The sequence below is a fragment of the Ambystoma mexicanum genome, chromosome 14, assembly GCF_040938575.1.
Source record: "Ambystoma mexicanum isolate Mex_15411 chromosome 14, UKY_AmexF1_1, whole genome shotgun sequence".
NCBI classification, from domain to species: Eukaryota; Metazoa; Chordata; class Amphibia; order Caudata; family Ambystomatidae; genus Ambystoma; species Ambystoma mexicanum.
Window position 1 is genome coordinate 178,607,437 of NC_090940.1, and position 23,605 is coordinate 178,631,041.

The window sequence follows — 23,605 nt, forward strand, 5'->3', positions numbered from 1 at the left end:
GTTCTTTACTATGTAAACCAAACTGCTGCGAAAAACGGACCAACCGTATGTCTCCATAGCTCCTGGCAGGGAAGGTGATCACGTTTAAAAAAAAAAAAAAAAAGCCATCTCCAAATAGCGAAATGCATACAGCTCTGCTACTCTCTGTCAAACAAAACTCTGCCTTTCACACCAAGAGCTCACTCTACCAGGGGCACAGGAGCTACCTTGGCCTTTATTGCAAATGTCCCATGGGACACCATTAGCAAAGCAGCTACATGGAGCTCTATACATACTTTTACTCAGCACTGCTGCATTGGCACACATTCTAAAGCAGATTTGCAGGTGCGACAAGTGGTACTAAAACATCTGTTTCTCGCTGACCCTTCCCACAACCCACCACCTTCTCGAGACACTGCAAGCTAATTTATGTATAGCGTGTGTTCTAAGCAGATCCACAAGCCTCAGAAGGGATACCTTACTCACCGTAATTGTATTTGTGGTGCTTGTATCTGCTTAGATTCACATGTGTCCACCCTTCCTCCCCTGTGGAGTAGAAGGTGCATAGATGTTTTCTGGCGTTTACTCTGCTTTATTACATCTGTACTCCCGCTACACTTCAAGCTCCCCATGTCCGAAAACAATCTGAGGTACCTCGACGCATGAAGGACCATGGGTACAGTGGACGTCACACTAGGGATAGTATTACTGGCACGCCCTGTCGACTTTCATTTTCGAGTTTTGAAAACAACAAATGTAATACTCTGTGGCTCCCACTAGATGTCGGCCTATGTATATTATGTGAATCTAAGCAGATACAAGGATGAGAAATATGATTACGATGAGTAATGAATCCCATATATATTTGCAAAAGGTTAAGAAGATCAAACTTCACATTCAGATCAAAAAACACCTTTTATCACTCAGCTAAATAGTCGTTTGACATTAAACAGCAATAAGTCGTTTGTCAAGAAAACAGCCCAACATGTTTCATCCCGTAACTTATTGAAAAAGCACAGTTGTGGGACTTATTCAGGGGAAAGGTGGTACACACAAATACTTTCACCAACACCTCTGTCGATAATGAAGATCTCAATAAAAATGTCATCTGATTGCTGCAGTTTCAAAATGATGTTGAAATGCTGCCAGTGGTTCTTCATGGTGAAATAAGGGGCAGGAAAGATAAAAGGTGGAGACTGGATACCTCCTATGTGAAAAACCAGAATGCATTGTTTATTTAGTCAGGTTTCTAGTACTACTGACAATATTTCACAGTAAATATTTATCATGGGGTTGGTTAATCAACCTAAATTGTGACAGCATAAGGGTATGTAATTACCTTCTAGGGTGGAGTGTACAGTTTTAACAAACCACAAACAAGTCTTCAAATCATGTACCATCACAAAACTATTAATTGGCACATTTCAATTTAACCTCACGATGTCAAAAAGAAAAGGAAAATTACAACACTTTAGATGACAACTCCTCCTTCCTACTGACCAGTCCCAACTGCTCTTGGTGGGACTCGGAACACAGCATGAATTGTCAATGGTAAGATAAAAAAGAAAGTCTCTTGACAGCGTGGCTTGACCATCTCCAACTTTCAATTGGTATCGCTCTGCAGTGGTGGTCGCTTATGCTCTTAACAATTTTCCCCCTCCCCACACAACGGTAACAAACTGGAGACACATTACTCCTTATCGATGTTGGCTCCTCCCAACAGTTATTTGACTATTACATAGGGGTCAACTTTGATATATTGACACTGTTCGTCTTACCGGATGAGTCTACAGTATGAGCATCACATATAAATCTTACTTTATCATTTGGGTACCCTCTCCGATTCTTTCCGCTGTGCTTACTTTTATGCAGTGTTATGCTTAGCATTGTATTCCAGAAAGGGAAGCCAAATCATATCAATGTGGGAGTGGGTTTCCAAGAGGGCTGCCGTCATACTCTCCATTTGGTATAAAGAGTCCCCGTTCGCTAACCACTCTCCTCTCGTTGGTAGTCTATTACATTTCCATCCATTTAACAGTCAAACATATTCTTTCTGCCAATAATACATTTCTAGCCATATGCAAATGAACGGACTGGGATCCCTCTGAGTCCGACTCGATTACAAACCAGACAATTAATGGGGACAGTTGCCTTTGGATACCATCAATAGCCTGGATCCAATTTAGCGTCTCCTTCCAGTATGTCTGCACATTTACACAACTCCACCATTGATGCCAGTAATCACTCAGCTCCCCACACCCACTACAACAGTATGGCGAGACCCCTATGAACATTCTTGACAATCGCAGTGTTAGATGCCACCGCCACAAGAAACGAGCACAACATAAGTTGCACTAAATTACTCGCACTCATCCTCCCTGTTCTCAACGATCTCTCCTCCTCATGCTCTGATCCTAGAGTCCTGGTAGACATGTACAATCAGACTATGCTGAAAGCCCTTGATCTTATTGCACTCATCAAACTCAGAAAACCTAAACCACGGGCCCACCTCAACTCTTGGTTTACACCACAGTTGAGAATCATACGAAAAGGAAGAAGGAACCTTGAAGCACGTTGGAAAAGCAATCCAACGGAGACTAACAAAGCAAGCATTGCATTAGCTACTCTGAATTACAAAGAGGCCATACTTCAGGATAAAAGAGATGCGTATAACAAACGCATTGAACTAGCTCAATCAAACACCAAGGAGTTATTCAGAATCTTAAAGGAACTGGAATCCTCCTCTGCTGCTCCTCCAGACACCTGTTGCAAAGACAGTACCTGGTGTGCCAACATTCAAAAGGCTCTCCTTGGCAAAATCGCCACTCTCCAAACTAAAATCAATGACAAAAAAAACAGTTTGCAGACCAGCCTGCAACCTACAACCCTTCAGGTCAGTATTAACGCTAACTTCAAATCCCTGAAACCTTTCAGCTTCTCACCCCTTTCCATCATCGAAGTTTAACATATCAACAATCTCAAACCCTCTAACTGTCAGGGTAACCTATACCCTGCTACCATTATTAAGGAGGCCTTGCATAATCTAGCGCCTTTCATTACCACATTCATAAACTCCTCATTTTGCTCTGGGATTGTCCCTGACAACCTCAAGGATGCCTGGGTCATTCCTCTCCTTAAAAAAACCTACATTGGATCAAACATACCTACCAACTACAGACCTATGACCACGGTCCCTTTCCTTTTAAACATTCTTGATCGTGCTGCATACTTGCAGATCCAAGATTATCTGGAAACTAATAATCTCCTGGGACTGAGGCAATCGGGTTTCTGTCCTCGGTACTGTACGGAAACTGCCCTAATAGATCTCAAAACTCGGATTGAAGACCTAAAAGATAAGGGTAAACTGGCCCTCTTACTCCTCTTAGATCTATCTGCGGCCTTCGATCTAGTAAATCATCAAATCCTTTGCTGTCACCTTAAAACTGCTGCCCACTTCTCGGACAAAGCAACGGCTTGGATCACTTCTTTCTTGGAAAATAGATCCATGAGGGTTTTTTCCCCCCCATATGCCACTGCCGAACCCTCGCCAGTCACCTGTGGGGTACCACAAGGATCGTGTGTTTGTCCGACACTTTACAATGTGTTTACGAAACCACTTTTCGACATCTTGGATTATCTGGGTGTCACCTACACTAATTACGCTGATGACACCCAGATACTCATCCCTATTACAGGTGACCACAAAACTGATACTCTAGCCATCAACTCTATTTACCAAGTCATCTAGGCCTGGATGGCGCAGCATGAACTGTGCTTGAATGACGAAAAGATGGAGCTTCTCATCTTAGGCTCCCACCAAAGACTCAGTAAACTACACCCGTCTTTCAAATCTTTCATCATTGATGGTAATACCATTAAAGTTGCCAAGGATACAAAAACGCTTGGCATCTATATCGACTCCACCCTCTCATTATCCAGACAAACTAACGCAGTATCATCTGCTGCAGCATATACTTGCAAGCTCATTACAGCATGTCGCCCCTTCTTATCACCAGCCAATTGCACCACACTAGCCAGGACCTTGGTCTGTTGTAAAATTGACTATTGCAAAGCCCTCTATCTCGGCACTAACCATTGTAATATCAACAAGTTACAAGTCATCCAAAATAATGCCATCAGAGCGGCACTAAACATCCCCAGGAACCTTCACATCTCTAACACTAGACGGAGTATCCGCTGGCTCTGTTTCCCAAAGATTCTCACTTAAAGCGCTAGCGCTAACGCACAAAAGCCTCACTAACCAAGCACCTAGTTATCTGGCCCGCAGATTTACTATACACGCCACTTCAAGACCACTCGGAAGTGCCCAAACCAATTGCCTCTCCATTCCGCACTTCAACCTCCAGAGATCGGGCGGGAGCAGTTTCCCAGTCTTGGCATCAAAACTATGGAACTCGCTACCTAATCCTCTCAGAGCAGAATCCTCCTCCTTGGCCTTCAAGTGCAAAGGCTGGCTGTGTGCCCAAGACTGCCGTGACTCCGAGTTTCCACTTACACCCGCTTCATAATGCTAGCGTCAATTTGTTAGCAGTTATAACCTGATTGTAAATATGTATATAACATGTATATTATCCTAAATTGTCCTTTCTCACTGTGCTGTTTTTATTCCTTACACTGTTTTGTATTATGTATGTAACCTAAGTGATGCGCCTGGATGCCCTTGGGCCTGGTGCGCTATATAAATAATAAAAATACAAATCTCATCAACAGCCAACCCTTATGCATCTTATACTGCATGGATATAGAAGTACTCGATACTGCCCATGCATCCACCTGGCCTTGCAGCTCTAACTCTTTTCCCACTTAGTTTGGCTACTTGGTTTTAGTTTGGGTTCTTGGTTTTATCAGATGACCTCTGGAAAGCAGTGCACTATATAATCGAGCTATCAACCCTCTGGTGCTTTGGTGTTCTGAGCAAATCTCCTCTGCGTGGATCTCGCAGTACACTCCTCAGCTGTAAATGGTGGGGCAGTGCTATCTCTGTGCCCCGCATTACTGCCTCTGAGTCTTCTTTTGACCTGTAAGAACCCTCCTTCCACATATGCCCAGCTCTTACTAGACCTCTTTCATATAGTGGCTGAAAGTGGTGCACGTCTACTAAGTGATCTCGTATGGGGGGGGGGTCATATACAACTGAGCGGGGATGGCCAGGATGTTAATCAGTTCTAGGTTCTCATAGGGCACCAAGGGGACCATAATACCACTAAGACGTGGTGTTTGCGGAATCTACACGGCATAGTTCGGCGTGGAACCCATAGCCATTCGCCCAAGGTCACTGGTGTAAATAGATCGTTTTTGAGGCTGACCCATTGTTTCTCTACATTTTCCCAGAGGTGATCTGTGAGGATCCGAAGTTGAGAAGCCCTGTAATATTCGAAGAAATTAGGAAAACCCATAACCCCCTTGTCTTTCGGTGTGATCAAGGTTGAGTACGAAATGCGAGGTCTCGAGTCAGCCCACAGATATGCCAGGAGGGATTGCTTTACCTCTGCCTGGAATGCGCATGGGATAATTACTGGGAGGTTCTGGAGGAGAAATGGGAATCTGGGCAGAATATTCATCTTAATTGAGGTGACCCTTGATGTCCAAGATAACGCCAATTTAGACCACCTCTCTAGATCTATTTTAATGTTCTTCCACAGAGGGATATACTTTGCGTTGAACAGCCCCGCTAAGTCTTTCGTAATCAATACTCCTAGCTATGTCAGTTCTTCTGCTTGTTGAAAACCACATTCATTTACCAGATTCGATGGGAGGGCCGTGGTCGTTCAGAGCGGTAGCGCAACTGGTTTAATAAAGTTTGCTTGGAATCCCGACAACGTCCCATATTCCCACAGTTGCGAAAATGGTTGTTATTGACTCCAATGGTCGGTTAATGTAGGCTAAGAGGTCATTCGCGAATAGCGCCAGCTTGTACTCCCTCCCCTCATGATCCCGTGTATCTGGGTATTTCATCTAATGGCTTGCGCCAATGGCTTCCACCAAGGCGTAGAAGAGGGGCGACAACGGACAGCCCTGTCTGGTGCCTCTCGTTGGGTTTAAGGATTCCGACGCGACACCGTTCACTACAACCTTGGCTCTAGCGTTATATATAATGCTGACACCCCTCAGTTCCAGTGGTGACCCAATCCTGCCCACCTCATATCCCTGTGCAAGAACGGCCATTCGACTCTGTCGAAAGCCTTTTCGTCATCCACAGACATCAACGTGGGGCAATCCTTTCATCTATGGCCGCAAAAAGGTTAAGAGTTTTACGAACATTGTCCGACCCTGTCTCTCCCTTACATAGCCTACCTGGCCAGTGTGGACTAATTGCGGTAGGATTTGGGCTAATCGGCTGGCCAGGATGCTCGCATAAATCTTGGCGTCTACATTTATAAGTGATATAGGGCGATATGACGCACATTCTGCGGCGTCTTTACTTTCTTTTGGGATCACTATGATACTGGACTCGGTGAATGACTGTGGGGCCTGACTGGTTTCCATAATAGAGTTATAACCTTTTACCAAAAAAGGGGTCAGCTGGGTGCTAAAGCTTTATAGAAGGCTGTAGTGAACCCATCTTTTTCTGGTGCTGAGCCTGCTTTCATTTTAGGGATTGCTGCTTGTATTTCCCCAGCCAAAATCGGGCCCTTTAACATTTCCAGATTAACCTGTGGTATCGGGACAGGGGGGTATTTTGATAAATACCTCTTGATGCGATCTTCCGAGCCCTCCCCTTCTGCCGTGTATGGAGTAGTGTAAAATCTGGAAAAGCGCTTAGTTATTTTGCTGGGTTCTAGCTGCTCTTCGCCTACTTCATCTTTGATCTTGGGGACCGCCCTCTCCGCCCTTTGATTTTGAAGGCCCGTTGCTAACATGGTGTGTGCTTTGTCGCCTTTTTCGTAATATTTTTGCTTTAGGTATCTCAGTTGCATCAGCACTTTATCCTGCCAGATGTCGCTCAATTCCTTTTGAAGCGCTCCTTCTTCCGCAGAGATTTTTACCACTTACGCCGGGCGGGTGTGAAGTTCTAGTTCTGTGGATGCAATTTTAGCCTTTCGATCCAATTCCCTTTTTTTTTTTTTTTTACCCCTTATTTGATTTTTATTGGCCCCTTCTGAAAGCAAAACACCTCGAATTGTGGCCTTCGCAGCCTCCCACACCATGTTCAGTGATATCTCTCCTGTGTTGTTTTCAGTAAAGTAATTCCTAACCGTTTCTGATAAGGCTTCTCTAAATGTCAGGTCTTTGTAGAGGGTATCATTGCAGATCCATCTGCGTTCTATACATGGGGGGGATTCTAATTCAGCACACATAGATTGTGATCTGGCCATGCTACTATTTCTATTGCCGTAGTTATTATCATACTTTCTTTCTCAGCCTCAATCAGTAAGTAATCTATCTGAGAATATGTTACATGGGGGGGGGGAATAAAAAGTGAAAGCCCTCTCATTTGGATGCTTTGTACGCCAAGTATCAATCAGATAATGTGCCTTTAGTAAATCTGGAAGGCTGCCCTTGACGGGTGCCCCTGGAGGAATTGCTCCCTGCCTCATAGAAACCCAATTCATCCTGGGGTCTGATATACAATTTAGATCTCCACCACAGACTAAAATGCCTTCCTTCCAACCACATTGGAAGCTAAAAAGCGATGCACTGGTTTTGATTGGGCGCATATGCCGAACAGAGAGTATCCACCTGTGTTTTTATTTTCCCTTTCAACGCAAGATACTGCCCACTCTACTCCCTATATATTTGCTCTATATGTAGGCCCAGCAACGACTTATAAATGATTCCCGCTCCACCCTTTTTGGACTCCTCTAAGGCACACACAACACTCTACCGACTACCTTGAATTCCTTCCCTTGGGTGAACTTTGTTTCCAGAACAATCAACACGTCCAATTGTGACAATTTAAATTCCCTTGCTAGCATGGAACTCTTCTGCAGTGAGTTCCTACCCTTAACGTTTAGGGACCCAAATTTTACCCCTTCAAGTGATGCCATATCTGTTTTCCGATTGTGGCCGTTCCACTATCTCCGGGTGATCTGTCTCAGTAATTGGAGTTGAACCCCATTTGAGGCGCTTGTACATCTTCAGCATGGAAGATTGTGACAGTTCTGCTTTCTTGTTGTTTAAGGACTCCCCTTTACCTTTCTGTTGTGTTTTCCCCCCCCCTCTCCTCCTACTCTCCTCCCCTAGAACAAAGCCTTCCTCAGCTTTTTCCTGGGCCTGAGACACCCTTGTAAAACAAAGGGCCACACTTCGGGGACTCCATTCCAGGTGTTATTTGACCCCTCAACTTAACATAACATTATGGTGAATACTACTTATTCTCTACTCAACCATTTCAACATTTGGACTCTCTTGATTATCCAATCAGTCTGTGCTCCTTGTCTGCAATTATGAACAATCATCAAATGGTTCTCCCCCCTCAATAACCAATCCTCCACCTTTGCCTCCTTAATCACTTGCGCCACACGCATGAGAGGACAATTATTTAAGTTAGGGCCCTCTCTCTAAGGCTAAACTCTCAGGTTGTGTTATATTGTTTGTACTTCCTTGTTCCTGGGGCACAACCTCTTCTCTACAAGGAGGACCCTTCTTTATGTCTCGGGCCACTTGGTTGCCTAGCATTTCCCCGTCAGCTCCTTGCACTCCTGGTTGTAGGGTGTCCAGAACTCTGTGGGCTGCTTCTTCTGTCGTGACACGATAGCTCTCTCCTCCATGCTTGAAGCTTAAGGAGACGGGAAACCCCAACAATAGCGGATCTCCTGCAGCCAGGCTGTCGGGGCGGGGGGGGGCGGGGGGGGAACCAAAAGCTCTCCGCTTGCTTAGTGTGATAGCTGAGAGATCCTGAAATATCTTGACACTGGATCCTTCAAATTCCACTGGCTCTCTTTCCCTTGATTTCTGTAGTATGTCTTGCCGTTGCTTATAATAATAGCATTTGGCAAGTATTGATCTTGGGCCATTCAGGGGCCCGTACACTCTGTGTATACTGTCGAACTCCAAGGTGGGGGAGGGGCGGGGTCTGTGGGATCGAAGAGAGACAGCACCAGAACTTTAACTCGACTTTTCAGGACGGCTTGGGTTTCTCCTTCTCTCCCAGAGGCCCTTAGTGCGAATGATAGACCTTCGCCCTAGATTTTCTAGGTCATCATGCTACAATTCAATATCCCTTTCCTTTTGCTCCAAGTCCTGGAACCTCGCCTTGCAGCTCATCACAGCTAAATCGCCTGACAACTGATTGTTTTCTGCTGCCTCAATCCGATCTTCTACTTTTATCATTCTGGCTTGCAAGTTAGTTACTTTTTCGGTAAGGCTGGATTTAATGGATCTGATTTCCCCCAATAGTAGGCAAATGTCTGCTTTGGTCTAGCTTTCCCTGTCGTTGGCCAGAATTTCTGGTAAGCCTTGCTCTTGGTTGTCCTCCATTGTGATTGGCCCGTAACTGAACCCTTATAATTTAAGGGCGGTGGTCGGGTCCAGGGTGCCTGGGGGGGTGGAGAACTTATAATTATTTCTTCTGTTGGTGGCTGTTTCCGCCTCCTCTTCCTCTATTAGGCCTACCCTACTTTGCTCTGACTATTTTTGTTTGTCCACATTGAGGTTTTTACTACCATGGCTCACCAGCCCCCACTAACAGTGATGCTCCTTGCTATAGGATCCCTTCTCTGTGAGTTGCTTGGCTTGCAAACTGTCAATGCGTTGAGGGTGTTTGATGCATGTGCTTTATTATTGCTGCTGTCTTTGCTTCGCTCACTTTTCCTTACTGAGCAGCACAACTTCTTTTTCCAGACATAACCAGGGATCTTGCATGTCTTAACGCTATTGCAGCACCCTGTCTGCACCTATTGTTCCAGGGTCTCCTCATGAGTGGGCAAGGTCTCTCTTCCCTCATCTGCGCTGTGCCCCTCCTGCCAACTCTTTCATTTGTCAATGATTTGCGCCCTGTATGAAATGCAGGTTGCTTCAATGCAACGTTATCCTGTGGTATAAGGTCGGTGTTACTGCTGCTCTGTCCCTGGGGCACACTTGTTATCCGACAGCTGCAGTGCTTATATTAAGTGGAGAGCAGCCTTTTTAAACATGTTTGTGAGAGCGTACTGCTCCAACGTGTTTAATCTCCTTTTGACATAATTCTGCGCTGTGGGATAAGCATAGTTCCTGATGTCCCTCCAATGCCTTTACATCATAAGCGCCTGTGTAGAGACATCGCGAGAGCCCGCGCTCTCGCGAGATCTCGCGGCACCTTCAAGCTCCGCCCCCGCGCGCATTATGGGACGAGCGGAGGACGCGAGAGGACGTGTCCTGCACAGCCCTCCTGCTACGGGGGCCCGCTCCTTACAAGACTTGGACTGTTACCAAGAGAAGCTTTCTCTCTGCCACCTAGGGCCCGTTGGCCTTTATCATTAGTGCACACACGTTGTGTGTACATTGCATAAATCTGGTTTAGTAATTAAATACATCGTCACCAGATCCGAGGCTCCTGTCTTCATTGAAAGAATTATACTACATAAATTGGCGACGAGGACCACCACTAGAACTCATGGAAGAACATGCAAGGAGCAACGCCACCGCCGCCATTTCTCCAGATTCCAGGTAGGCCTGCATTCCATGGCCACAATGGCAGCCCCTATTCACGACATATGTGGAGGCCCTAGGTGGGGCGGGGTTTTCAGCGGCGAGGCGCAGGGCCATGCTATTAAATGCCCTGGGGGTGGAAGGACAGAGAATATTCGAGAGTCTCACCCCGATACCAGTGGCTGGCGACGAGGACGATGTTTTCAAGGAGGCGGTCAGGAGAATCATAAAAAGGTTTGCCAGTAAAGAGAACACAGTGCTCGACCGGATACGGTTTTACACACGTAAGCAAGAAATATCTGAACCAGTCGACGATTACGTCACCAAGCTGAGGGAATTAGCAGCGCTGTGTAACTTTGGCAACAACGCGGAGAGTCTCATTTGTGACATGTTGGTCGTCCACACTAACAGCCGGAAGGTCCAAGATAAGTTCATTGTCGAAAAAGAACTGCAGTTGGAGAAAGCGATTGAGATCGCCAGGGCAGTCGAAGAAACGGCAGGAAGACGTAAGGAGTTTACTGGGGCCCAAAGTTCGGCAGAAATACCAGCAGTGGGTTACCATGCAAGAAGAGAGAGGCTGGCTGCTGACACGAAAGAAGGGAGAGGGAACAGAAAAGAACCCCTAAAGTGTCACAGGTGCACCAGCACGAAACACCTGGCGTTTGACAGGGAGTGCCCAGCCAGAGACGAGGAGTGCTCCATTTGCAAACGCATTGGCCATTTCTCCATCGTGTGTCGGTGGAGGAACAAGAAAGTCTCCAGCCTCAATGCAGATCGCAATCCGGAGAAAGAGTCATCCTCCGACGACGAAGGGAGACCCACTGTCATCATGGTTAACAGCACAAGAGCGAGGAGAGAGAAGCCCCACTGCGTGATCAAAATCGATGGAATAGAAACTAGGGTCATGGCGGATTCAGGGTCCGATCTAACGATCCTTCCCCTTCGCACGTATAAGGACATGGTGGGTAAGGAAAAGGTGCAAGTGCTCACAACGAAACACAAACCCACAGTGTTTGGAGGGGCGTCAGTCGATCTACTAGGATACATCAACGCCAAAGTCGAATTTAAAGGAAGGGAAACCATGACCAGGGTCTATTTCAGTCATGAAGGCCCAGCAGTGCTAGGGTGGGACGACCAGGACAAGCTGAAAATCAGACTGGATCCCAGCACTGAAGAACAAGTGCTGTCAGTCAAGGCGACAAGAGGACCTGTGGTCAAAAGCGACTACCCAACTCTGTTCTCAGAGGAGCCGGGGCACATCAAGGGATTTCTCCACAAGATAATACTCAAAAGGAATGCTGTCCCTGTAAAGCACCGAGTGAGGCCAGTACCAGCCACGGCAAGGGATACCCTTAGAAGTCAGCTGGAAAAGATGAAAATGGAGGGCGTCCTAGAAGAAATCGAAGCATCTGAATGGCTGAGCCCCGTCGTGCTCATAAAGAAACCCCAGTCACAAGAACTCAGGGTATGCATAGACTTACGTAGCTTAAACCTGGAAGTCGTCACTGATAACTACCCCCTTCCAAGCATAAATGAACTCATTCTGCTAATGAAAGAAGCCAAGATATTTTCGAAACTAGACATGAGAAATGCATATCATCAAATACAGCTACATGACAAATCGAAACCCCTCACGGCATTCATCACTCCATTTGGCACATACCAATTCACCAAAATGCCATTCGGGTTGTCATCGGCAGCGTCGGCGTTCCAACGCATGATGGACGTCTTGCTGAAGAAAGTAAAAAACGTAGTCTACTTCCAGGACGACATCCTCGTGTATGCGGAGGATGAACAGACGCACGATGCCACGTTGAGAATTGTCTTAAACTACAAGAGGCAGGGGTACGGTTGCGCTATGAGAAATGTCTGCTCAGAGTTAAAGAAGTTCAATACTTAGGATATAAGATTTCAGAAAAAGGGATCAGTCCCAAACAGAATCTCATGCAAGCAATCATTAAAGCACCAGAACCAGTCTGCAAAGAGGAAGTAAGGTCATTTCTGGGGCTGGCTGAGTACTATGCGAAGTTCATACCAAAGTTTTCCGAAACCACGGCACCCCTTAGAGAAGTTCTCAAAAAGGGCTCGGAATTTGTGTGGCAAGAACCCCAAAAGACAGCAATGGTGAAGATAAAGCAGCACATCGTAGAAGCACCATGCCTCCAACCGTTTAATCCCGCGTGGGAAACAGTTATCACCACCGACGCCAGTGCCTATGGACTGGGAGCAGTGCTAACACAAAAGAAAGGCGACACCGAACATGTCGTGGCCTTTGCATCGAAAGCATTATCAGAGGCGGAAGAGAACTATTCCACCATCGAAAAAGAAATGCTGGCCTGCACATGGGCGGTGGAACATTTCAGGACATATGTATGGGGCACCAGATTCAAGTTGGTGACGGATCATAAGCCCCTGATCCATATGCTCAGCCCGGGAGGCACAAAAGTATCCACGCCCAGATTGGCACGCATTGCAGCCAAGCATCGATTATGGACGTGAGAGCGCCAGAGTACCTGGAACTCAGTGAGAGACACTGGGAAGAGGAGGATGGAAAAGACCCCACCATGGCCATGATCCGCAAATAGACAAAGGAAGGTTGGCCAAGCGAAAAGGCGTTACCCGAGGGCATGAGACCCTACTGGAAGGTCTCGGACGAACTATCGGAAACGGAGGGAATAATCATGAAGTCAGACCAGATTATTCCTCCCACGGGAATGAGAAGAATCATCCTAGGTAGAGCCCACGCGGGCCACCTGGGAAACACCCTGACACGTCGCAGAGTGAGAGAGGCCTACTGGTGGCCATCCATGGACCAGGAAATTCGATCCACGATAGAACGTTGCCATGAATGCCTCAACAGCGACAAGAGACTCAAGGTTCGCCAAGCACCCCTTATACCCACAGAAATTCCGGAAGCGGTGTGGTCAAAGGTCGGCATTGACTTCATAGGACCTTTGGAAGCAATGGCACCTGAACACCGGTAAGGTGTAGTACTGGTTGACTACCTATCCAAGTGGGTGGAGGCCGCGTTCGTCCCGAACATAACCACGTAACCACGGCAACGGTTATAGAAGTACTCACAGAAATTTTTCAGAGGGAAGGTCTTCCAAAGGAAGTAGTCACCGACAATGGGGTGCAACTAGTCTCGAAAGACATGGAGTTCTTAAAAAGAAACCACATAAAACAAAAGAAAGCGGCCCTGTATCACCCACAAGCAAATGGGCTTGTCGAAAGGGCCAACAGGTTCATAAAGGGCGCCATCCAATTGGCGACAGCTTCGGGCATGGACCCGCTCAAAATTACCAAGGAGGCCATAGCAGCCCACAGGCTCACACCCAATGGGATCACCCAAATATCCCCGTTCAAAATGTTGAGAGGGAGGAGTGCAGCATCCACGCTGATCCCACCATGGTTGTCGAAAATACGAGAGGATGAAGCGGTGGACATGGCAGAAGTAGTCTGGAGAATTGAAAGCGATAAGGCACGCATGAAATCATGGAGCGATCGAAGAAGAAGGACCAAGCAGACGGCAGACATCGGAGAGGGAGACTTGGTTAAAATCCAGTTACCAAAGAAGGATCAAAGCACAGGGTCTCGGTTTAGCCGACCCATCAGAGTGACTCACAAAGGGGCAAACCACATCCGCACGGAAGACGGGCGAGCGTGGAATTTAGAAAGGGTAGCATTGTACCAAAAGAATCGAGGAAGAGCGAAGACCCCAGAGAGACCACCCACGCCTCCGAAGAGACTGGAGAGACCACCCGCGGAAACCGAAAGGGACTTTGGAGCAGGCGAGGAAAGAGAACCAGAAGGCGACGACAGAGAGAGGGGTGAAACAGGAGTTGAACTGGAACCATTGGGTGAAGATCCCGATCAGGAGCAGCGAGAGAATTTCACCCGGACTGTTGATCGTCCCAGAAGGGAACACAGAAGACCGGTGAGATATAATGACTATGTTTTGCAATGAGTTTGACTTGTGTGTGAAAATGGGAGATGTGTAGAGAGATCGCGAGAGCCCGCGCTCTCGCGAGATCTCGCGGCACCTTCAAGCTCCGCCACTGTGTGCTTCGCGCATTATGGGACGAGCGGAGGACGCGAGAGGACGCGTCCTGCACAGCCCTCCTGCTACGGGGGCCCGCTCCTTACAAGACTTGGACTGTTACCAAGAGAAGCTTTCTCTCTGCCACCTAGGGCCCGTTGGCGTTTATCATTAGTGCACACACGTTGTGTGTACATTGCATAAATCTGGTTTAGTAATTAAATACATCGTCACCAGATCCGAGGCTCCTGTCTTCATTGAAAGAATTATACTACAGCCAGCTTTAACTATAGGGGTGGGCGCACCGGCATAGCTGCTGGGTGCTTGGCGCAGCATTCTTATAGCTGGGAGGTGCTTCCCTCTTACTGGCAACGTTACGTTTTTTTCCCGGCTCTTATATTCTTCTGTGTTTAATCTCTCCAGCTGCTCGATGCACGTGCTACGGTGGGGCTCCAGCCCACACAGTCTTAAGTTTCGGGGGATCTACGCCACCGGGCGGAGTCTTCGTTTGCAGACTTTCAACAGCTGCCTCTGGTGTCCGCCATATTGTGGTGCATCCTTGACTTCAGCCCACGGGAATCGGGCTAGCAGATCTTTGCCTCGTTTTCTGCGATCTGAGGCACGGCTTTCTTCCGCATTTGAACGAGTCCCACCCCGACTGTTCAGGAGGCAAATTGTGTGTCTGTTATGTTGTGATTGTCGTTATTCACTCGATGCCTCACCTTTTCATCTTGCCTGGAATGGGGGACGATGGCTTAGTTTAGGCAGCCTTTCCGTCTGCGCCCCCTGGTGGTCTGAAATGTATAGAACAGTCGTCAGTCGGATGCCTTAGTCCTCTCTGGCATCTATTCAAAGTCCAAGGCACAGTTATTTATTTTGTTCTAATTAAAATAGCAGATAGTGTGTTAAACACTCTATTTTTTTGTTGTTTTTTTTTTTAAATCATGGTGCGCGTACAGTCAATGTCGTAACCTACTTCTACTATATATCTTAGATGGTTCAAAATTGTCAGTCCTGGGTATCAAAAAACGACAAAAATGTGCATTTAGTGGCAGGTACACAGTGAGCGAGAAGGGTGCGAAATCATTATATAAGGTTCTCACCTATGTTGCTGGGCCCTTTAGGCTTTCCCAAATGTGTCACGAGTACAACTGCTTTTGTACATGAGGTTCTGCGGCTCTCACAAAGGCAAAAAATGTGGCTATCGATTTTGATGTAAAGCAAATCGGGCCTCTTGGTCCTGCAGATGTAAAAACCAACCCGCTTGTGTTCAATATTCGTCACACGACTGTCTAGTTCTAAGGGCAAATATAATAAAATGGTGCTCACCTGTATTCTTACTACTTAGAGTACCGTATTTGGTTGTAAGTGCATTTGGTAGAGCTGGTTTACTACAGCGTATTAAAACCTCTGTGCTGTATACGTAATTCTGCAAAGATCATGTGAATGAACGGCACCGCATGATATGCAGCTATCTCTATTCAACGTTATTTAGTGCACCATCTTTCCATGCGTTGTACCAGGACTTTTTACCCATTCAAATCTTGCAAATACAACCAATTTTATCTTTCTGTGCATATTTATTTACGCACTATTAGAGAGCAGGGGGAAGGTGACTTGATAGAAACCAGAGCATATTGATTGTTATCTTTCTGGATGAAATCACAGGCCTGTAGGGAAGCAGTCTGAAAACAAGTCCTTATCTCTCATAACTCTGTTCAAGCTTTTATGAAAGACCCAGCAGACGGCGAGATAAACAAATGATTCCTCTTGTTTAAGTTCTGCTGTGTTTTGTATTTAGATGCTCATGGAGAGAAATATGCATGCATATTTATTTTGCCTGCATGTTAGGGTCCTGTTAGTAATAAAATTGAAAACTTAGTAACAATTGAGAAGCAATTTCTTTGTTACAAAAGATACTTTTTTAGTTAATACTCCACACTTGCATTGCATTAAAGTATTTTCCTGAGTTCCGGCGTAGTGTGCATTTATCTTCAGGCTACGTCTATATGGTGTGTTCATACGCATTAGTGTGTAGTAGGCTTTCCATAAATATAATGCATTATTTGAAGCGAGACATCTGTGCTACACAACTGAATGTGTTCTATTCTTTTTCAAGTTTATTCATGTTTTGGTTGCCTGTCGCATACATTTTGCACTCTTTTGCAGGCAAGCCACTTTCACTCTTACCATTTAATTTACACTCTAAATATAAAAAGTGTGTAAAATACTCCCACCTCACAACCTTATGAGGCATGGGTGAGTATGGAATGTCTAGTTTAAACATCCAGCAATCTTAACTTGGAGCCAATGTGGTAACTGGTACTATAAATGGTCCATGGCAGCAGGGCCCTTGCTCACGTTTCAGTGATTGCCATTACACCAATTGCAGGTTTCAAAGCCTCTTTCAGAACTTCCTAGACCTTCAAACCCTGACTCTCCAACCTATGCAAGCGCTGTGACAAAACAAACAAAAATTATGGTTACATTTGTAACTGTAATTAAACTAAGCAAGACCTGTCCCAGTAAAGATAGTACAGATAGGTATTTAACTTTATGTAGTAGTTCATGCAGGGTTTCTTCAGCTTCTAAGCACTGTGATTATTATTTCCTGAGTCAATAATTTACCGACCTCTGAAGGGTGCAAGACTAACTGCCCCGCCAGCATTTTCACCATTAGATTCATTACATACAAGGGAGAGTGTTAGTTCTCATCTTTTCCACTGGTGAGAGGATGATTGTGCTACTGCACTCTGCGCTTTATCTATTAATTGTGAGCAAAACCTATTTTCTGTCACATTGTGGACCGCTGTCGCATGAGAATGTTTCCATACAGTTAACAATTTGCATGCGTCGTCTGGATGGCACATACATTTTACTCTTGCGAAGGAGAAAACTAATTTGTACTCCCTTGATGTTGCATTTATGTAACTAAGATTGTATTATGTAACTAAGCATGTTGTCTTGTAACAGCGCCACAATGCCTTTGGGCTGTTGCGTGCTTTATAAATGTAAGTAAATAAATTTACTCAAAGTTTAAAAATGGGGAGTAAAATACTCCCACCTCAAAATCTTATCTGGAGCACTGTATTCGATACTAAAAAGATAGGGTTTTCTATTTAATGTATGTTCCCAGTTACTTAATAATTGTATGGAGAAAGGTCTAACTTAATTGCCTACGGTTTGGCGTGACCAGGAGCCTTTTATCTCCACCTCGTTTGAGGCTGTGAAAATACACGTAATCATCAGTCATTTTATGCCGACATTCACCCTAGGCTGTGTCGCAGCGCTAAAAGACAGGCTTGCCTAGGTTTCTGTGCTTACCAACATGATTAAACTTAACAGCCAGGAATTGTAAAGTTCTTAGATTCAAAGAGATGCCACTCTGAATTATACACTTGATAAAGGAGCTATCGTATTAATGTATTTAATACAACACCTTACCTTCTGAGGGCTCTTCTCATCACACAAGCAAAATCAAATAAAACATAACATAACATCACACCAATGAACAAGCTTGCCATTTGGGCAATGAGCATGTTTGAGTAGATACAATAAAACAACCATTTGTTCTATTATTTAACAGCACGTGTAACTTTTGATTCTCAAGTAGATATGCTATACTACACTACACGCCAACAGTCTCAATGCACTCAGCAAGTACCCACCCTTCACTCACGTTTAGAGCAGAATGTGCTTCAAATGAAACGGCGCCTTCTGGGGTTTACGAGTTCTGCTTAGATGGGCCCAGCTGTCTCCTTCCTGCTGCTGCTCTGCTCAGGACTCCTCTGCTGTATAATCTTCCCCAGCCCTGCTGGCCTTGGACAGGCCCGTCTGCTGCCCCCTCTTTCTGCTTGCGCATTATATGTAGAAAGGAACATGGTTTCCCTGCCTGTGTGCGCGTCCTATCCGCTATCTGAAAGAATAAGACCTAAAAGCTCAGATTGTCACTGTGCTCGTTGAATATGCTCTCCTATGTACAACTCCATTAAGTGGGTTTTGTACTCAGTCAGTGACTGCTTTCACTGCATTCCATGGACCTTAGCACAGCGAAGAGATAGGTATGTCACTTGTTTCATACGTGCACCAAGCTTCTCTTCGTGTCTACGTATTTCCTGTCCTTGACTCCTTATCAGATGTAACACTTAATGACTCCTTATCAGATGTAACACTTAATGGCGTGTAGTCCACGCTCGCACCTACTGGTGTGCAGTTTAAAATAGGCAGCTACCATTTGTGGTTTTGCTCATCTGCAAGAACAGGAAAGCACCGCTTTCTGGACTTTGGTTAGGCCAAGACATATTCTTTCAGCAGGCATGCACACTACCTTTCTGTCTAAAACATGTGCTGTATGTTCGACCATTCTTCGGCTATCAATGGCTGCAGGCCTGCATGATGTGAAAAACAGCTGCCATTTACATTTGTCATTGTTTCACTAGCTACAGGCTGCATGTAAAGAAAACAGTCTTAAATTAGGCTTGTTTTCATAACCGAGCAATATGTGTAAGGTTTCAAACACATATTTTCAAAATGTCATTTAGGCTAAAAACTATTGGGGCTTATATCACAGATTCTTACTATATTTCAGTAGAAAATGCAGTCTGTACAAGCCTTATAAACACATTAACAAGATTTTATTTTAGGCAAACACTCGTAAATGTTATACCATTCGACCCAGTCATTGAGACCAATTAAATGACTTAGTTAAAAAAAATCAAATGTTCTGCTTCGATTTGTCTGTCATTTTCTCTATTGTTGGTTAGCCTGATTTTGAGCAATACCGTCCATGTAAGTTCTTCACAACTGTGCCCAGTTGCAACAAAATGTGGAACTAAAGGTGCAGTCAGAATCTTCTTGTGAATAAAACGTTTGTGCTCGCATATCCAGGTTTTTCTTTCTTTCAGCTTTTCCCATGTATAATTTTCCACATGGGCACCGTATTGCATATGCAACCATCAAGGAGTTGCAATTACTGAATACTTGTTGCCAAGGTTTATAGAGGCCGATGTTGACTTGAAGACTCCTTTTTGTCTCTGGGCAAAAACTGCTATTCCCACAGGCAACATGGCCTGTGGGGATGTTCATACCCCACGTTTCAGTTATAGTTTGTCTTTCTTTTGCTAAGGAGATATCATTTCTTGTGAGCAGATCTGAGGGTTTTTTTCTCTTTTTTTTGTATGCAAAAGATTTTTTTTTAAGTCCGGATTTTACTTTCCTCTAGAATTTTCCAATTCTTTTTAATGCTCTTGCAGTGGTTGGCTCTAGCCCAACAAAAGTTAGTGGTCTGACATTTTGGCCTGAGGTTGGCATACCAGTCTTGGGGTGTACTGGCGGTAGTGAAATCTGACCAATCTCGCCCATTTACACTCCACAGGGCGGGGTCCGCCCCTGTGCTTTCAGTATAGGGGATTTTAGGAGATTGACGATTTTGCGATTTTTCAGAAATAGGAAGTTATGACACACAACATAGACAAGGCTATAGCAGACCCCCATGTGCATGTCAGCTCCAGACCTGGGCATCGCTGGTTGGTACCGCTTTTATATATATCTCGATATTTTTGGGCTGAATGCGGATATACATATATATATTACATATACTGCAATTATTTATTTACATTTTGCTATTTAAACAGCTGTGTGTGTTTGCAAAGATGAAGAGGAACCCTGTATTTGCACTTTATCAATGCCTCCCAAATAAAGGTTTTTGTGACTCGCATGTAGTTGGCAGCTTAAAACTGAGCATTTAACCCACATAAACAATATCGAGATATTACTTTTGGTCCATATTTCCCATCTGTAGTCTAGGGTATAAGAAATGTGTGGACTCTGATGCCACTCTAATGCAAACAGGGCAAGGTAACCTACCCTTTTTCTTTACATTTTGATGCTAGTTTCCCTTTAATCTGGGCAGGTGCCCTTTCTGTTAATAAAAATGACCATGGTTAGATTGCACCCATTGATAATTCATTGTCCCTGTATAAAATCTTTTTCAGCCAGATGGCTGGAGTGGAGTACATCCTGTTACATGCTCAAGAACCTATTCTATTCATCATCCGGAAGCAGCAGAGACAATCACCAACCCAAGGTAAGGGCAAACTGAGCTTTGGCAAGAAGATTTGGACAAGCGCTTGCCTGATGCAGAAAACTGCGGTCTAACCTGTTATGACATCTTAAGATCAGTTAACTTTAGTATTATACAGAGCTCCCTTTTCCTCTTTCCAGGTGTCCCCTGTGAATATCTACATTGATCCATGTCATGATTTGCTTATTTGCTTACCCAAACAGGAGTCAAACTTTACAACACTGCGGATGATGCTCAGCTTATCTATAGGATGAATGGGAACCCTAACAAATCATACGGAGGGGAAACGCATCTTTAAGGATTTTGAATTATGGGTGATTTTCATTTTCTTACGTGCTAAATCGCCCATAGGCCTCAAAGCGCACACAAAGGCCGAGACAAGACATACAACACAATGTAACAGGCCACCCATGGGCGGGATATGTCATGATCGAGGAGGGGTTAATACAGTGCACCAGAGATGGTTAATGCGGCTGGTTAGTCAGGGTCAAGATTGAACAAGTGTCTTGACTCCCTTCCTAAACTCGGTGATGGACGTATCCAGCCTCAGATGTGTGGGAAGTTTATTCCAGGCATTGGGGGCCTGGATGTCAAATCTGGTTCCACCAAAACCTGAGAGTTTAAATCTGGGTTGGCAGCCCGAACGTGTGAGCAGTGGGGCTAATTGAAATAAAATCTAATCAGAAGAGTTAGTATGGGTGTCATGAACACCCATGGTTACAATTTCTTGGTCAGTCGCGGGGACTGCAGATAATAAGATCGGGAGAAGTTTTCTTGTTAAGAGACATGGTGTAGAAAGCCTTTTTATTTGGACCGTTATCATATAGAATACAACTTTGCAATTAAGACAGGTGTAGGAAGACCAAAGGGTGGCCTTGCAGTGGGAACTAGAGTTGAACATGCCAACTGGTTAAAATGGTTCCACCTACACCATATGTTTTGCCAACAATACTAAGGTTAGCTCTGGGTCATAAGAATCCCATTTTTCTCATAAATGTATGTGCCCCCCCCCCTCCCCCTGGGTGGAAGTTGTACAAAGAAAATAATTACTAATGTTGAGGAGGTTATGATTGGCTGGTACAAAGAAAATAAAAAAAGTTCAGTAATAATAGCAGGGGACCTAAATGCGAGAGATCTCTACAATCAACATAGACGATGTACCAAACAAAATAAAGATAGGGCAACATTTCTGGAAAGGCACGATTTGGTAATATTAAAATGTAAGATGATGAAGGCACACAAAGACATATTTACCTGGTCAAACGGGAAAGCACGATCACACATAGATTTTATAATCACGGACAAATATACACAAAAGAAATGTGAGGAAGTTGAGATACACTTGAACACATTGAGTGACCACCATTTGAGTTGGAAAACAATAAACCTCCCAAAAGGGATAAAAATGAGGAGAAGAATGGTGGTGGGAGAGTGTAGTGATAAGAGGTCTGAGAATAAATTGGTCGGTTGAACTTATTAAAGGCGTCAATTAAATATTGCAAATGAAAAAGTGACCTCGACCAGGATTTGGAAGATGTACAAGGTGATATTCTCCTTTTGTTAGAATCATACGTGAAAATCTTGCATCTCGTGAGTAACACGTTGTCTCACTGGGAGCTAGTGAAGCTCCTGTCTGGCCGTGGAGACATTATCTCTGCGAGAGAGGCCAAAAACGGCCCTGAAAGCATTATTTTGTGTAACTTGCGGAGTATGAAGGTTACCTGCTGCTGTCTCTGCCAGAAAGCGATTGCCGTAATCAAGGCGCAAATTGATGAGTAGTTTCCAGCAGTGCCCTGTTCTGTATCGAAATGTAGGGACGGATGTGGTTCAAGAGTTTGGAGGTGTAACTGCATGAAGCTTTAACTTGGGCGACGTGCGGCTTCATGGAAAGTTTGGCATCCAATGTAATGCCCAAGATTTTCTCTGACTTTGCAACTTCAATTTTAATGTCAGAGATGGTAATGGCAACGTAGTCGGAACGGAGTGTTTTCAGTTTACTGCTAGATGCCATGAACAGAAGTTCTGTTTTTTTCAGCATTCAAGGCCAGTGAATTTCTTGCCATCCATATCTTAATGGATTTATATATGAAGTTGATGGTATTAGTATCCTTAGTGTAGTCTCCAGCTAATTCAGTGATAACCTAGGTGTCCTCTGCACAATTAGTGAATTGTACACCCAGGTCATCAAGGAGAGTAAGAAGGGGGGTAGTGTATATATTAAATAATGTGGGGGAGATGCAGGAACCCTGCGGTACTCCACACAAAATGGGCACAGTAAGGGAGCAAGCATCATCCACAGATACCTGTACATATCTGGGACCAAGAAAGGACGCAATCCATTGGGTGGCCAGAGGAGAACATAGTATTTGATTGTGCAGTCTATTGACAAGCAGTGAGTGGTTGATCAGATCAAATGCAGGGGACAGGTTAAGGAACATTAATAGCGCTGGTGTGACCCTGTCAATGATGCACGCCACACTTAACCTGAGATCGAGAAGTGCCGTTTCGGTCCTGTGCTTTGCCCGAAAGCATGATTGCTTGACATTGAAAAGGTGATTGCTCTCAAGATGTTTCTGGAGTTGAACATGTGCGACTCGATCAAATATCTTAAGCAGGAAAGGCACGTTGGTGAGTGGGCGATAGTTTTTTGGGTTAAGAGGATTGAGGGTACTCTTCTTGATCAAGGGGGTAATCTGTGACTCTTTGAGCAGTAGAGGTACACTAGCTTCCACAAAGGAGAGAGTTACTAAAGGAGAGAGTTACTAAACGAGCACCCCATGGAGTCAGTGTTTCAATGGAATCTTTAAAGAGCCTTGAAGGGCAGAGATCACCCATACAGGAGGTGGGTTTAATATTCCCCAAATTTCACAAATCTGTGCCTCCGAAATGGGTTTAAAATGAAAGGACCTCCATGG

General features: G+C 44.9%; 1 protein-coding gene across 4 annotated transcripts in view; it reads left to right on the plus strand.

Moving 5' to 3' along the window:
• Positions 1-23,605, plus strand: part of MED6 (mediator complex subunit 6) — a 292,739-nt gene that overhangs the window by 123,589 nt on the left and 145,545 nt on the right. For all 4 annotated transcript variants that reach the window (XM_069638863.1, XM_069638862.1, XM_069638865.1 and 1 more), the window contains exon 3: positions 20,602-20,693. In XM_069638863.1, the coding sequence (XP_069494964.1) occupies positions 20,602-20,693 (92 nt within the window). The remainder of the gene's footprint in view (positions 1-20,601; positions 20,694-23,605) is intronic.